Consider the following 16,859-nt stretch of genomic DNA (forward strand, 5'->3'; position numbering starts at 1 on the left):
GAGCTAGCTGCACCAATCAAATTGTCGTCCTGGCCCCGATTCAAACATCGTAGCTGATTAACTTAAGACAAGCCCATTTACTTAACCCACCACCCACCTGTTCCCTTTTGGAGAAGGCTTTTTTTTCTGAAATCTTAACACTATTTTTTAGAATACTAACCCCTCTGTTTGCACAATGAACAGGGAACTCACAAGAAACTCCTCTGTAAATGGGTGATGGACGAAAGGCAAACAATGAGGAATTAATTTCAGTATTATACTATAAACTGATAATAATAATATGTTGGGTGTAACCCCTCCCCCCTCTCTATATACAAAACATTTGGTCGTTGGACCAAAAAATTAGGAATATCTGCAATATGGAGCAAAAGTCCTGACTAATTTGTTATTCAAATGGGATCCCTAACATGTAGTCTGTCATATATAAAATATTCATCTTCTTATTGCACGATGGACAAGATGGGATATATAGCAGGATATTCTGTATGCACGAATGACTGCTGACTGCAGATTTCCTGACACAAGCATGGAGTAAATGTCACATCCTCTACAATTTGAACACCTTGCATGGTGGCCTATACCCTACAGAAAGTGCAGGTGTTCCTAATTTTTGGTCCAAACCCTAGCATCTACCTCCCTTTGAGAGAGATGGAATTTGCCCATGTCCATTCTCATTCCCGCAATGGGTTCGGTTCACCCGGAGCTGTATTGTCAGTCTGACCATGGGTGTGTTTGTGTTCTTGTATAAAGGAGCTGCCCGACTGGATTTCCAGTATGAAATGTGTTGGCTGTTTTTTTGGGGATTTATGATTGTGCTGAAGTTGATTCCATCAGCTGCCATGGTGGAGCCTATCTGAGAATGGAATTCAGGCTTCCCGAGATGTGCTTCGCTGCAACGTGTGCCACAGGTTTCCCTCCCCAGTGAAGTCTATCTGTTGGAGGAGCTGTGTTGTGGCAGGCAGGCTCCAAACTGCCCCTCTCGATTATGATGTGCTGTATTTGTGGCTGGAGCGGGAGCTGCTCCTGTCCAGGCCGTTTCCATGGCAGTGGCCTTTCCAACGGCCCCCTGATCCCTTCTCATCGGTGGGGGTGATGTTTCGGGTAGGCCTCTTGCACCAGCAGCACAGGCAGGACTGCAAAATAGAACAAGAGGTTGCTTTAAAGTTTGTACTGCTCCAAAGGGCTGGTATTTATAGTGGTGACTTGGATGGTTTTAAGAAAATTAACCTGGTTTATGAATTTCAATATCTAAATTGTCCAATATTCACATAATATGGTGTCAACATCATTTTTTGGAGATTCAGCACTTACTATTGTGAAGAATATGCTTACTGTACAGAAGTATTAGTTAATTATCTACTACAGTATTGGGAACACCCTATTTAAAAAAAAAAAATAGGAATTCTAAGCATTCCAAATGCTTTGTGAATCAGGCTTGATATGTCAGATCTTAATTTTATTAATTTAGACTTAAACGATACAGAAAAATAGAATTCCTGTAAAATAAAAGGTAGCACTTTCCCCATATGGCTTTCAAAACAGTTGAACAGATCAGATGTTTAAATGAAACTCAAGAAACCTAGTCCAGTAGACTTTCAACATCAGTGTCTGAGTCTGCCAGGCCACAAACATATTATACAAATCTGTTTCGCTGTACAGTGGGACAAACGCAAGATTCCAACGTCAACTGGAATACCCCCAATTTCCTCATGTATTAGGGAGCCAGACCACGTTCAAAACATGCCAAGGTCAATGTTTTCAGTCTCATAAAATCTGTTACAGAACGTATTGCACAACTGATTACTAGCAGCCCCTTTGACGTCAACAGCACAAGAGTGGATCCTATCCAATTTCTCTCTCTGTCAATCTCTTAATGAATAAACAGGCTTGCTGTAAAACAAAGCATCCCTGGGGGTATAATGTAGGGGGACTGGCCTGTCTGATGAAACAGTTTGTAAACATGGAGTAAAATGGATTTGCTCATACGGCCATGGTTTAAACTATGGCAGTGAAACAGGTCAATTTTCATTTAACACCAGCAATGGAACTTAATTGAGAATCATAGAATACAGTTACTCAGTGTCACATAACCAATGATAGCCCTATTAGGTCAGAGGAAAAGGTTGTGGTCACTAACAAAATATAAAGTCTCAAATGGTTTATGACTTTAGCCTAACAGGGATGTTTAAATATTTTGTTTTTCTTTAAGCAACGTGGTTTGTGCATGGGGTGTTTATTTAAACCTATTTTGCTTTTATAACTTTTCCAAGATTTTATATTTATAGCTACTGCCAGCTCATTATGTTAAACACCTGAAATCAACTATACATTGAAGCCATTGATGCAAGTAACTAAGGCCCAAAGAAAATGCTTTTAAAGTTTTTAATGGATTGTGATAGCAATGGCAACTAATGGGCTCTTGGTTTCACTAGGTCTCATAAATTACATTATGGCTGAGAGAGATCAGACACCTTGACATGCGAAACTTCAGTTCTATACTTTCCGTTTAAGTGACTTACTTGCAAGACTGATCACTCAAGGATTTGCACTGATGGCTTCAATTATATACGTTGTTCCAATGTATAACCAATAAGCTGCACACACATGTACAGTGCCTATACAAAGTCTACACCCCCTTTCAAAATGTTCACCCCCACAACTTCCAAATGAAAAAAAATATTCTAACTGAATAAAAACTGAAATAGCTTGGTTGGATAAGTGTCCACCCCCCTTGTAATAGCAATCCTAAATTAGCAAGGAGACTGATTAGAGAGTTGAAATCCACAAGGGAAGACTGTCAAGTTGAACTTATCTAGAAAATTAAATCTCTGCATTATTACCAAACTGTTAAACATAAATACATATTTCTATTTCCATGCAACTCACCCATTATTCCTAGCTGGGGACAGGAATAGAGCAGAGGTGCCCTTGATAACTTCAGGGTTAAGTGCAGGTGGTAATAAACTAACTCCCAAGTTAATTTTTGTTTTTCCCTCCATACAAGAACACAAGTATATGAATATAAAATCAAATTGGATGATGATTGTTATTATTTTTATTATTAGTATTAGTAGTTGTATTATAGTATTATAAACAGCTAGTTTGAAAATGAAGGTCTGTGTCCTTTGATCAAAGTGTTAAAAAGACCCTTTGAATTTGCAGGTTGATAACAGTTTCAAACTTTCATCAAGTGGCTGAAAGTTGAGCTGTGCTGAAGTTTAAAAAAGTAAAAGGTCAGTCATTAACCATTAAAAAAAAATAGCAATTTACCCACCTGGAAACAGTTTTTGAATTTCTGGCTCACGAAATAGAGCGCCACAGGATTGATGCAGGAGTTTAGCGAAGCCATGTTGATTCCAATGTAGTCCATTACCAGCAGGAAGCTGACAAAAGAAGGTGAACAGGTCACAACATATTTTAGCTAGGGGAGAATAAAATCCCCAATCATCGTTAATGCACTTACCCAAAACAGGCAATCCCAATAGAACTACAAATTAATAAGATTCTGCTTTCGCCGGCTCTTGCCTGCCTACCTTAGCAGCTGGCAGCGGTTGGGGTCATTCTCATCATAGATGGTTATCTTCAGGATCCGGCTGAGGTGAAGAGGCAGCCAGCACAGGGCAAAGATCACCACCAGGCAGAACACTGTCTTAGCCACCTCGCGACGCTGCAGGGAACCAGACTCAGTATAAATGTAGGGAGAAAACAGACACTGCACAGCCATCAGCACTGTTTCATTTTCTTTTGTCTTTAGACTGTAAAAGGTGGTGTGTTTCTCAATCTAAATGACATGCAATTGTATTTTGTAACAAACAACAAAGATCAGGAGGAACATCTGTTGTAATTTTAATGATCTAAACAGCTGCCCATCTTAATACAAACCCTTTCAACTTTATTCTAGGGGGGGTCAATTAATATCTGCCGCTATTTAGATCATACACGCATGGATGTCATTTGAAAGGTTTTTCAATTTGTTTGCCCAAGAACTTAAGAGTTTGAAGATATGACTAAATTACCTCAGCTCATAGCAAGACGAAACACACAGTATCTCTCACAAACAGCATTCAGAACATTCTTGGACTACCTTGTTACCTTATATAAGGTAGTCCAACACTAGTGCCAATCAGGGTTTGTAAAAGCAGTCAAGTTGAAATTATTAAAACGGACCCTGTTGTCTTGGGAATATATACGGTCTATCCATCCAATGTCCCAGTTCTCACCTGTTTCATGTGGTCATTGAGAGCTATGCGCATCCCCATTCTGCGGCTCAGCATCTCACAGGACATGAGTGTGTAAAAAACCCCAGTACAGGCCAGCGGGAGGCAAAAATAAAACCCAAAGAGCCACCAGTCCTTCACATCGCGGTAGAACTGTAGAGAAACAAAACAACACAGGTTTAAAAACCACATGTGCGGGCACACTCTCCAATGGGCTTACCAAATAGTACAATAAATAATAGAAATATGTACATAAGAACATAAGAACATAAGAAAGTTTACAAACGAGAGGAGGCCATTCGGCTCATCTTGCTCGTTTGGTTGTTAGTAGCTTATTGTTCCCAGAATCTCATCAAGCAACTTCTTGAAGGACCCCAGGGTGTCAGCTTCAACAACATTACTGGGGAGTTGATTCCAGACCCTCACAATTCTCTGTGTAAAAAAGTGCCTCCTATTTTCTGTTCTGAATGCCCCTTTGTCTAATCTCCATTTGTGACCCCTGGTCCTTGTTTCTTTTTTCAGGCTGAAAAAGTCCCTTGGGTCGACACTGTCAATACCTTTTAGAATTTAGAATTTTGAAATTTTTACATGTACTACTCCCCTTAGTCACCATGTTTTAACCATGCTTTACTACAATTTGCTACGCTTTTACAGTACAGTAAAAGAAGGGTAGAGGACAGTATTGATATTGCTTTTAAATTTCCCCATGGGAATCTGGATTTATTTAACTGAGGACAAACTGTACTTGGGGGAACAGTACATTGGTCCACAACTGTGGTCATGCCACTGCAATATGTATTGAATATTTAATATGTGTTCAATATGGCCAGTGCCGTTTTAAATCGGGGCAACTTGGAAGAAGGAAAAATATCCCGAATAAGCGGCTGTCCCAATTAAACGAGAGGCAGTTGAGACGACCTCACATCACACTATGATTAAATGTTAAATACATCAAAATGAATCGCTGTTTTTTTATTGAAATGAAAAAGAATGAAATCATATCTTATCACAAGGCGAGGCACCGGCAATGTTGACACACCAACTGTCTTTGCAACAGCAGCCTGAGAAACCGCAGGAGACTCATGTATCATGTACTCGCTGCACTACACAGCCTGTTTTGCTCTGCATCCCAATTAAACAAAGTGATGTCTCAATTAAATGACAAATAGCATATCCCATTTAAGCAGAAATCCCGATTATCAGTATCCCGATTAGGCGGTGCTGATTGCATATTCGTATACCGGGAAGTGAATACATTCTAGATTTGATTTTTAGTGCAATGTAAATAGAGTTGAGATTGACTGATCACGTTGTTTTTATTGTCTTTTGACTTCATGCAAACAATAGGTGGATTGCATGTCAACTCAGTCAGATCCCCTGTTGACCATTTTTTCTTGGTGATGTAGTTTTACAAAAAGGGAAGACATTTCATGTCTCATTTCTTTCCAAGGGGTATGACTATTCCCTTTTGTTTGGAAGCATTTATGTCAGCCAAAACATTGTTTTAATTGAACCTCTTGCTCTGTTTGAGGCCATGTCGAATATCAACGAGTAGAGAAGAGTTTAGAATTGCTGCTCTGATTCATGGAAGTCAAAGCAACAAAACAAGTCTAAAAAAAACCCACAAACTTCATATTCACAAATATTTACAGTTCTGTATCATATACCTTTGCTTTAAGTTACTTTTGTTATCTTTATCCATTATAGCTCACTTTTGAGCCACACGATCTTGGTTTAAACTGTTATTCTACTTCACAGTGCCATTGCTTTGCTTATGACAGGTGGCAGGTTTGGTTGAAAGTTTCTCCAAACAAGCAGCTCATGTATCCTAAATGTAATAATCTGTATTTTGCATCATAGGACTGGATATGCTGATGCTGGACGTTGTAGAGTTTCCACCAATTCTTTTACTGTACTGTACTTGCATGTGCACTATGGTTTTACTGCTGAGCTGAAACCAATTGTTAAACCTGGAGCCAACTTAAAGAAGTGTTGCTTTTAGTCTATGCATTTATTAAATGTGTAACTACAGTGTACAGTCATAGTAGAGCATCACCATTAACCAGCCTTCAAAACTAGCAATTTGCATATGTTTTTAGGCAGCTGGTAATGGGCTTGTTAAAAGTTTAATATACTAGAACAAGAAGTTATAAATATTACCAAAACACTCTCCTCACTAGAAACAGGATACACTCACAGATATTTTTCAAAACCAGCTATTGCATAGAAGTATTCAACAGGGTTTTGAGATTTCTAAAACAAACAAAACAAAACAAAACTGTATATAGAAGTTCTGGGTTGTTTGTGTGCGATTTGCACGCATGTGTTTGAAAATTAATCTCTTAATGTTTTATAAAAAATAATGTCAGAAGTCTTAACTCAGAAAGTATTTCGGACACAACAGTAACATCACAGAGACACACCGAAAAAGACACGTAGCCCACTAAAGAAGCTTGCTATTTAACAAATTGCTACCTTGAATGTCATCAGCCACCAGCTACAAGACAACATATTCATGGAAACCATACGATAGGATTTCCTCTATTCCTGTAAAATATTTCTGCTAACTACATTCTAAACCTGCATTACTGTTTTACTGTACTCCAAATACAGTTTGTCTGATTTACTATGGTTTAGCACCAAAATAAAAAAAGGCAGTAAAATCAGGGCCTAATTACACTACGTGAAAATGAAATATGTTCTTAATGCAGACAGGTTTATGTTCAAGGACTGCCGGATTACCATCATGAACACTGATTGCTGCTGGGGGTGGAGGAGACAGACCCTCAGCTTGGTGCCTCTGTAGGGCATCTCCATCATGTCAAAGGCAATGGCCTCTGGCATGGCCAGGAGCACGGCGACTGCCCAGATCAGTGTCACCTCTACTGCCTTCCACAGCGGGATCCCCATTCCTTGAACACGGCTCCACGAAACCACTGCCCTGTACCTGCAGAGAGTGGGGGACAGTCCGCCACAGAACAAACAACTTAGCCTTAAAGCTGTAAGCAAGAGAGACCTCAAAACACCTCGGATTAGCAACATTTGTACAAGCCTTTGGCACAAGGTGTATTTTAATTTCTGCAAACCCCATATTATTGATGTTATACATTTGAAAATATATTTGTATTGTAAGATAGCACGGATGTTTTTAAAAATGTAATACAAACATTTTAAAAAATGTAAAATAAGCAACGCCTACCTGTCAATACTAAGAGCACAGAGGCTGAGGACAGTGATTCCCACCGATGCTTTCTGGATGAAGGGCATCAGTTTGCAGATATAGACCCCAAACGGCCAATCCTCTGCCAACAGCTTTAGAGAGAAGAGTGAAGAGGGAACATTTGTTTTGAATTCTGTTTTTACCCCAACATTTTGGGGTTCATCAAAAATTTCAATTCCTTTTTCAATGGTTTAAAAAATTAGACTATTTATTGCAAAAAAGTTATATTTTCTGGACATTTATATGCATACCTAAGTAATAAATATAATTCTTTCTAGTTCTTCCTAAAATTTTTCTCTTTATTAATAGATCTCACACCCCCACCACATCAGAACTCTTGCAAAACAATGGATACTCTATGAGATTTCAATGAGAACTTCAAGTTATCATGTTTTAAAAGGATTTTCAGAAAGCACGTTGATGTGTTCAAGTTTACACTGTGTAATAAAATCCTAAAGCTTTTAATCCCCATGTGTCTGATGTGTTTAATTTATAACTTCCAAGCACAATGTCCCAACTCAGTTGCAACACTTTTTTTGCAGTGCTTGTGTCCAATTTTACACCCAGAGAGACATATTAATAAGCATAGAACAGTTAGCTATAACTGCTTTGTGCCTAAGCTGCATCCCAGTTTCCTTTTGTGAAGTGTCCTGGGATGCCTCTGCATGAAGGACTGTATAGAAGTGTTAATGGTATATGTGGTAATGGTATAATAGGTAGTAAAAGCATAGAAAAGCATAGTAAAAAAAAGGTAGGGAAATCACAGCAGAGAACGGAGAAGCATTTAATACCTTGCAGATAAACTTTTATAAAGAAAAGACACCAAATGAGGGACAAAAAGACTTACAACTACTACCAATGTTTCATAAAAGGCAGCTGAATTATTACTGCTTAATATGAGAACCATTTGTCTAGAGGAAGGTCATGAGAAAGTGGATAAGCAACCGGAACCTCACCTCAAAGCAGATTCAGGACTATCAGATTTAGGACAGGTTAGATTGGATCAATAAATCAGTTAAAAATGCAACTCTGAAGCTCTACTAAGTGGAAGTTTACTTGACAGCTAGTTTGAAGATGTACCCAGGAGCTGCAAGCCATGATCTGACAGGAGCAAACTTAACACGTTTCATTTTTTTAAACCAGAAATATATCAGGCCATAATTCACTATAAAAGTCAACTGCCACTGTTACAATAACTCATGCCAAACATGTAGCCATTCTGTACCGCTGTGTGAAACTATTAGCACTCATGCTGCTTTCAGCACTGTGGCCTGTGTCATTAATCATTCCAATACTGCCATCAATCATCTCTTTTCCAGATCCCTGCTGTTATGCTATACAGCCCTCTATCTATCTTTTATTGTTTAAGTAATTCCAGCAGGCTTTTGGCATAGCAAGCATAACATTTGAGCATCAAGACTGCACCACTCAAGTGTTGGCTTTGTTATCTTTTATGTCCCACAGTCATATTTGGTTTTACAATAAAATTGGTATTCACTAGTGGCTGCTTAAACATTAACCCTCTGTTTAGCCTTCTCAGCACTTTACTTCAACATGAAGCAGTCAGTTTCCTTACATTCTGTAAAGGTAGTTTTGGTGCCCAAGCCTCCTTTCTATTGTCCCATTCCATTGTCTAAATGCAGGACGATGTAACAGTGTATTACTAAAAACTATTGCAATGAACCGATTGAAAAATGAATGCATTTTGTTAAATACTTTTCTCCATAACAGAGAAATAGGTAAGCCTTTAAATGTCATACCTCCTTAGCATAAATATTGTCAATTATCAACTTATTTGTTATGATAAATGTTGCTATGACAAGGTGAGGTCAAAAATAAATAAATACATTGAAACCTTCGTTCTCCTCCATTGAAGGCTTTAAAACAGTAAGCCATCCAGTATCTCTCCCCTACCTTGAAGATGTTGATCGGGATGGCAATGAGAATGTACAGCAGGTCCCCAAGGGCCAGACTGGCAATGAGCACGTTGGGGCCATTGCGCATGCACTTGTTCTTGTAGATAATGCGCAGGAGCGTGGAGTTTCCGATGATCCCCACCACAAAGATAAGGCAGGAAACTACCGTGTTCACATACTTGAAAGCGTGCTTGATCTCCGTGGGCTTCACACACATGGGAGGGTAGGATAAACGTGGGGGGCTGGGCTTGAAAGGGACCTCCGAAATGTTCTTCTCCAACGCAGGCTGTCCAGGGACACTCTCCTGGCCAAGCCCCAGTTGGTCACCCTCTTGACTCCGATTGGTCGCTTCAAGCAGGCTACCAGGTGTCGTCTCTCTTGTGACTCGAGTGGCCCCAGAGACGGCGAGCAGGAAAGTGAGGAGAAAAGCAGATGCCTTCATGTTTGCGCAGGAGAAATTCAAATATAAGGTGATCTCCAAGATCGGCTGGGTCTCCAGTAGCTTCCTGGAAAACACACACAAGAGGCAAGCTTTTTATAAAACATTCTTTCACCACGCTAAACTCCAATCCCACCTCAGCTGAATGCTGCTTTCATCAGTATCAGTTATTATAGCTCCAGCTGTGCTGGGTCTAAATCTGATCATATCATGAGAGAACAAACACATTTTATTTATGATGTAATTTCACTAGCAAACGTCATTAGGAACACATAGCTATGGCTCCCTGAACAGAGTTATAATGAGGAACACAGTACCTAGTTTGTTCTTTTTTTATTTGCTCCTCATTATTACATTTGACTGTTTATTACATTGCTGGTTAAAGTTCTTTTAATAACCTAATTTTCCTGTTACGCCAGTCCCATATGTGTCAATGAAACAAATCATAAGACTGACTTTACTTTCCCAGTCTCTGGGGTAGAGAGAGAGAGAGAGAGAGAGAGAGAGAGAGAGAGAGAGAGAGAGAGAGAGAGAGAGAGAGAGAGAGAGAGAGAGAGAGAGAGAGAGAGAGAGAGAGAGAGAGAGAGAGAGAGAGAGAGAGAGAGAGAGAGAGAGAGAAAGAAAGCAACTACCACTGCTGACTGATAACATCTGCAGCACAATACTAAAGCCATTTTGTTAGGGGGCTTTGATAAATCTATTCCCTCCACAAATAAGTTATTGCCAAAGGCCAGGGGCAATAGGTTTTGAGAAGATAAAGGGCTAAACCATGAGGTGTTATCAGCTGTATATTGTACAATAGAGGTCCAAATTCAAAATGAAGAATTTTTATTTGTCTCTTGTATGATATAATTTGGCGTACAAAAGGCAATATAATTACAGAAATTCTGGTTGATTTGTTTTTCTTGTGATGTGTGAAATGTATTCATTTTGCCATTTTCCATAACCTTTATATGACTAGCATAATTTTTTCATTTGATTCTAAATCATACGCCTGGAATATTATGCTGTCCAACAAGTACTGAAGCACAAATGTTTTGACTAAAAGACAGGAAGACATTGAGAAATACTTTTTTAAATTATTTCTAAATGTACCATTATTGAGTGTTGTATAGTTATAGATGCAAATTTAATTATTACACAACAATTATTTTCAATCAAAATAAGTCTAACAGTTCGGATGGCATAACTGACCCAGTGCTAAAAGAAAAGAGGTGTAAATTAACATGTGGTGTTAATTTAATGAAAAACAAACAAACAAAAAAAAAACACACACCTTACTACTGGTTACTTCAGAAAAAAAGTAAAGTAATATCCTTATCACTCAAAAACAAAAATAGGTACTCATTACATCTCCTTCTCTTGTCCTGTAAAACAGTTGTTGTGATGGTTCCTTACTTTGTAACTGTTCGTCTGGTAAATCACTTATTAAAATGTGTCAAACAGATTTTTTCTTTTTCTTTTTTTTTTTTTTGTAGTATAACAAACAACTTAATGTATCTGATATTGCAAATACTACATTGTAATCCTTACAATACACGCCACTTTGCGAAAGTATAACTGTCTTTCCCAGTGGATGCCGCATAGTCGGTGGGCCCTAGGGGGGTCAAAGTTTTGGGTGGGATAAAAAAATTAATGTAACAGTGATAACATTCTCCACATTAATATTTGCAGCTATTTCCTTCATTTTCATATCATTGTAATATCAATGTATTGATATTATCTTAATTATGTTTTTTTTTTTTTTTTTTTTTTTTTAATGGTTGAATTAAAATTAGCTTCCTAACTTTTTTTTTTTTTTTTTTTCCTCGTAACTGTCTTTGCACGGAGGTTGGTACGAGACACTGTTTTATATTTCGTTGTCGTCTCTTTATTGAACTCCGTGACCACTTGTACTTTGATCTAGCGGTCTTTCAAAATTGCAAACCAGTTTCCAGCTGTTTTCATGGAAGGTTTTGTGGTACTGCTCAGCAGTCTTTTGCAGTTTCTGAAGAAGTCGCCGTTTATGTACATGTCAGGATCGCGGTTATGCCTTTATTAAGCTCTGCACGCAAGCCATTTAACCTGATTGCACAGTGCGCACGCACACAACTCGCCAGATAAAAACTAAAAGAAACGCCTCGATGACGATAAAGTTTGTATGAAAGCCATTTTGTGAGATGATTTATGAAACTGTTCTAGGCAATTATTGAAAGGAAAATCACATCCGACACATCATTTTATTTGCTTACTAGAAACTTAAATTGATTTAGATAACGAGGTAACGAGATTAACTTGTCTCTTTTTTTGCGAGATTGTAATATTATTACTCCCGTTAAAAATCTAAACTCTAACGTTTAACGTTGTTATTGACAAAATATGTTACTACTGTAACTTAAATAACGCGTTACGCCCAGCTCTGCTGGTGACAAAACTCTCACAAGCTTTGTGCTTTTTACACAATTGAAGCTAAATGTAAAAATATGGGTTTGAATTTGGATTAACGTGTTAATCAACTGAAAATAAGCTCCATATTTTTTCTCCTTATTTTAGTTGATGTTTTTTTTTTAGTTGAAGACAATGGAATTCTAATGCCCCAGTGCAAATATATATATATATATTAAGATATGCCCCTATATATATAATATACTATATATCATATATAGGGGACTGATATATATATATATATATATATATATATATATATATATATATATATATATATATATATATAATTTTTTTTTTTTTTAATATATATCCTGAAAGGCAGTAGGGGACAGTTTTTAATTCTATTCATTGCAGAGGATGAATATACCCGTCAAGGGGTAATAGTGGAAGCTCTAGCACAGATTAATTTACAACTATTCAAACACACACACAGTTTCATTATTTTAAAATCCAGTTATAAGTTTAACAAATAATTAATATGCTAATGAACCTGCCAACTCGTTTCCGTTTAAAAGTATAATTTCCTCTTTCGACCAAACCTGTTCAGTCTGTACAGTTTTACCTGCCTGTGTGGTCAATAGAAGTTTTTTTTTTTTCAAAACCTTTCTACCGAGTTCCAAGTTATTACATAACCAGGCAAAACAGACAGACTTCAATTTAATAATTAAATATGGAATAGTGGAAGTTGGAATAAAGACCTGGAGATTTTCTACTGTGGGCAAATTACCAAATTGCCCATGCAAAGCATTCACAATGGTGGTGAAAGCAATTTGCCAGCGATATTTGCCCAAAGGGGAAATACAGGTCCTAGTCTACACGTTCTGAGGTTGCTTAGAACTGTGCTGGCTGTACTTACTATCACTATGTAGCATCGGGTACAATTAAGTTTCTCAACACTTCTTTCCTTCGTACCCAGAAATCACCATGTCTTTGGACGTCTTGAAACACGGATATGAAGACATCTCAAGACTCCTTAAGACATAGGTGATGTGTGGGTGTTGCATGAACGAACCAGCTTCACTATTGACTGACATGCTTTTCAAACAGTAACATTCTTTGAACCGGAAGACACTGAGGGTAATGACCTAGGAAGTGATGCTATAAAATAAAATACAAATAAGGAAAAGCCGTAGACAGTTAAAGCAATAAGGCACGAGAGACAGTGGGTTGTGCCGGATAGGGTTACATCTGGGTGCGTTGTTAGGCTTATTCTGTGTGCAGACCATTATTGGGGGCTTTCAACCTGCTCACACATCCCATCGTAAGACTTGTTTCGATCAGTTTTCAACTGCTTCTATATTCAATCAAACACACACGTATATTCTGTATCACAAAGTTACAGTAGTTTGATGTATCATGTATGTGTGTGTGTATATATATATTATATATATATATATATATATATATATATATATATATATATATATATATATAACTGTTGAACTTATTAACTGTTTGAAAATGATGTATCATTTCCTTATCACTAAACATGGGGTTTCAGTCAAATGTATTCCAAACTAAAAACGTACAAAGCCACATAGTTTACTGCCCCGTAAAGTTACACAAGATTTATTTGATATTAAATCAAAAAATAGTAAAAACATAAAACGTCTTCTGTGTGCGTTTTTAATTTCTCTTTAAGTGTGATAGATATAAATCTGTTTATAGCCTACTAAACACATTGGCAAGGCAGCAGCTTCAGCCACGTTTAATACGAGTAGAATTAAATCAGCAATAGCTGAAAGGCATAATTAAAAAAAAGATAACATCAAACCATTTTCAGAATGTAAAAGCATTTATGCGCTTACCGGCAGACCAATTGTTTACAAAAAGGATATTAACTAAATCCAATTTATTAAGTCGTCTTTGAAAATAGTCCCTTTGTGGTTTTTAAAGTATGAGAAAATTGCAGTTACAGGTGGATCAGAAACACACACAATAATTTAATGAAATAATGAAGGCGTTCCTTTATACCCGACTAACGGTCTACCTGGAAATCACCCTACATCTGTCTGCCTCTAAGTCTGTAGATATCTTTCTTATCGTCTCTTTTCTTTCTCAACAGTTTCCCATTATGAAATAAACACATTATTATATTGCGTGCGTACGGTTTTTTAAATGTAATTATTAATATAAAATAAAAGTACACAATATTGTTAACAGATTATAATTAACACTTGCCATTCGTTGTATATATTTAATGAATATTAATAAATACTTTCACAGTATATATACTATATATAATATACTATCTATAAAATATATATATATATATATATATATATATTTTTTTTTAAATGGCTTACCTTTTAGTTTTGGTAAATCAAAAACATACAAAAACACTATGTTCTGAAAGACTACACCATACATGTAATTTTCTAGAATGATACTTATTTGGGTTATTCCAATATCATCCGGCACCTGATCCAGTCAGAGGCGAAATAGTAATATACAAAATCAATTTTATTTGTTTTAACAACACACAAAAATAATATAAATACGATATTATTATTATTATTATTATTATTATTATTATTATTATTTTATTTTATTAATAATGAATTAGCCCTACTCTAATTAGCCCAATGCGAAACTATCTGATCTGTGTACCTTCTAGATTGTAGGCACGCATAACGATGCTCTCTCTCTCCGTCTTTCTCTCTCTGACAAGCTGCAGTGAGAGTCTGTGTTTTATAGCCGTGTCCCTCTTCTGTCCGTCTGGTACCCCACCCCTGTAACCAATAAGATGCAGATGCGGCAAAACAAGCTATACTGTAGGACGGTGGACTGCCACAAACAGAAAAAGATCTGGTCAGATGTTTGTTTATCTTCGGAGTAAACAGAAGACACCCTCCTACCCACAGAAGATGATAGTTAAAAAAAAAAAAAAAAAAAAACCCGCTGGATGTCATCAAGTTCCCATAGTCTCATACACGCCAGACGTGGAACATCTCAGTCACAAAAACAAATTATGAACCAGCAACGACTCTCTTCCTTCCCACATCAAAATATTTGAAGTTTACTAAAACAATTTCAGAACAAGACGCGCCCATTAAAATATAAACAAAGAGAAATGAACATCAATTGAGCAAAGACAACTCGGGCATATGCAGTCTCTGCTACACATAAATACCCGTGACTAATACCTGAAGTGGGTAAATGTATTTCATCGCGCAGAGCAGAGAGGAAGGGTCATAGCCAATCAGGAATAAGCGCACAACGAACGCGTGTAGGTCTGGTGGACTTGCGTTAGGAAAGTAAACGTGTAGCCTGCATTCCTCAATCACTCAGTTGTCAAATAACCCACCCTGTAGCAGCTGGAAAAAGGCAATCACGATCCCAGTCGTGTAGCCTTTGCAACTCTGCAGCCGTATGTTGACATAAACCGATGTCTGACAATGTGCACAAAGAAACATGACCGTTAACAAACACCGCTTAGATGTAAACAACGCTATCCATCACTCGCTTTTAACACAGTAGGAGCAAGCATGCTTGTTCAGCGACAACATGGTTTCCAAAATGAGCAGGTCTAAAAAACGTGTTTCAAATTGAGGTAGGTCAGAGCGGTTAATAACCACATTTTAAAATGTACTCACGAAGTACAGTTTAGCCCCCCTCAACATTCTTCCAATGCAGTTATTTTGCTTAACATTTCTGACCATTTACTTTGTTATAAATTAAACCAATTTATCTTGTCATCACTCAACAAATGATGTTCGGCACACAAGGTGTTAGCATTTCACTCCAACCTCACGCACCACCTGGTACTATATAAGGTATGTACATTTACACCACAAGTGTGGGTATATCTAGCGTGCGATAACGCTAAATAAAAATAATAGGACACATGCATCATTTATTTACAAAATATTGGGCAGTGAATGTGTCCAATCCAAAGCGCTATCAAAATAAATGTGAAATTCCCAGGGGTAAACTTTAGCCCATATATGTCAATAGATAAAGCCTTACGACTATAAACACGTCGTGTGGTCCAGTGGTTAAAATAATGGGCTTGTAACCAGGAGGTTAAATCCCAGCTCAGCCACTGACTCATTGTGCGACCGTAAACAAGTCACTTAACCTTCTTGAGCTCCGTCTTTTGGGTGAAACATTGTTGTAGGTGACTCTGCAGCTGATGCATAGTTCAATGCGCCGTATGGTGGTCAGGTGATATTTTCCGCGATATATATTTTCTACTAGTAATAATAACACATAAATGGAAAGATGTGTCGTTTCCCAAAAACTAAAAATAAATAAATAAATAAATAAATAATTAAAAAAAAAGTTGTACACGGCAGATATACCTTCTCTCTCATTATGTATAAATTTGTAAAATAATGAACCAATTATTGTACCTTCTGTATGACACTGAAATTTAAGAAGAAAAAAAAACTAACAAATATTTTATTGAAATATAACAAAGATTTTATTGGGGGGTGGGGTGGGTATAACGTTGTGAAAGTTTTTTTTTGTTTGCTTTGTTTTTTTTAATGTACAGTATTTAACCCTATTGAATTTGTTGTCAGTTTGTCTAGAAGTAGTCTAAAAATCAGGAACAGCTTTATAACTATAAAAGCACCTGTTCATTTAAGTAAAACACCTTGGTTGTTTCTGTCTTGTATTTGCCTTTTAAATTTGAA

At 37.2% G+C, this 16,859-nt stretch overlaps 1 protein-coding gene across 2 annotated transcripts; it reads right to left on the reverse strand.

Annotated features, from left to right (window-relative positions):
• Positions 1-800: 800 nt before the first annotated feature.
• LOC121318754 (endothelin receptor type B-like) lies at positions 801-15,045 on the reverse strand. 2 transcript variants are annotated; one of them, XM_041255772.1, is made up of 8 exons: positions 14,830-15,045; positions 9,352-9,859; positions 7,417-7,529; positions 6,960-7,164; positions 4,221-4,370; positions 3,534-3,667; positions 3,275-3,383; positions 801-1,133 (listed from the first exon to the last, which is right to left on the reverse strand). In XM_041255772.1, the coding sequence occupies exons 2-8, from the start codon at positions 9,793-9,795 to the stop codon at positions 984-986; spliced, it is 1,305 nt and encodes a 434-aa protein (XP_041111706.1). In that variant the 5' UTR covers positions 9,796-9,859; positions 14,830-15,045; the 3' UTR covers positions 801-983. The 2 variants fall into 2 exon arrangements, with proteins under 2 accessions (XP_041111706.1, XP_041111707.1); XM_041255773.1 differs by lacking the exon at positions 14,830-15,045 and adding an exon at positions 13,076-13,551.
• Between the last annotated feature and the right edge of the window lie 1,814 nt (positions 15,046-16,859).

This window comes from Polyodon spathula, chromosome 7 (genome assembly GCF_017654505.1).
Source record: "Polyodon spathula isolate WHYD16114869_AA chromosome 7, ASM1765450v1, whole genome shotgun sequence".
NCBI lineage: Eukaryota > Metazoa > Chordata > Actinopteri > Acipenseriformes > Polyodontidae > Polyodon > Polyodon spathula.

Excerpts from the sequence above, each read along its gene's own strand:
- LOC121318754 (XM_041255772.1), bottom strand. The coding sequence starts at position 9,795 with ATGAAGGCATCTGCTTTTCTCCTCACTTTCCTGCTCGCCGTCTCTGGG. Across the intron at positions 7,530-9,351 it reads TCCCGATCAACATCTTCAAG|CTGTTGGCAGAGGATTGGCC; the intron begins GTAGGGGAGAGA and ends TTCTCTCTAAAG. Across the intron at positions 4,371-6,959 it reads AGCAATCAGTGTTCATGATG|TTCTACCGCGATGTGAAGGA; the intron begins GTAATCCGGCAG and ends GTTTCTCTACAG.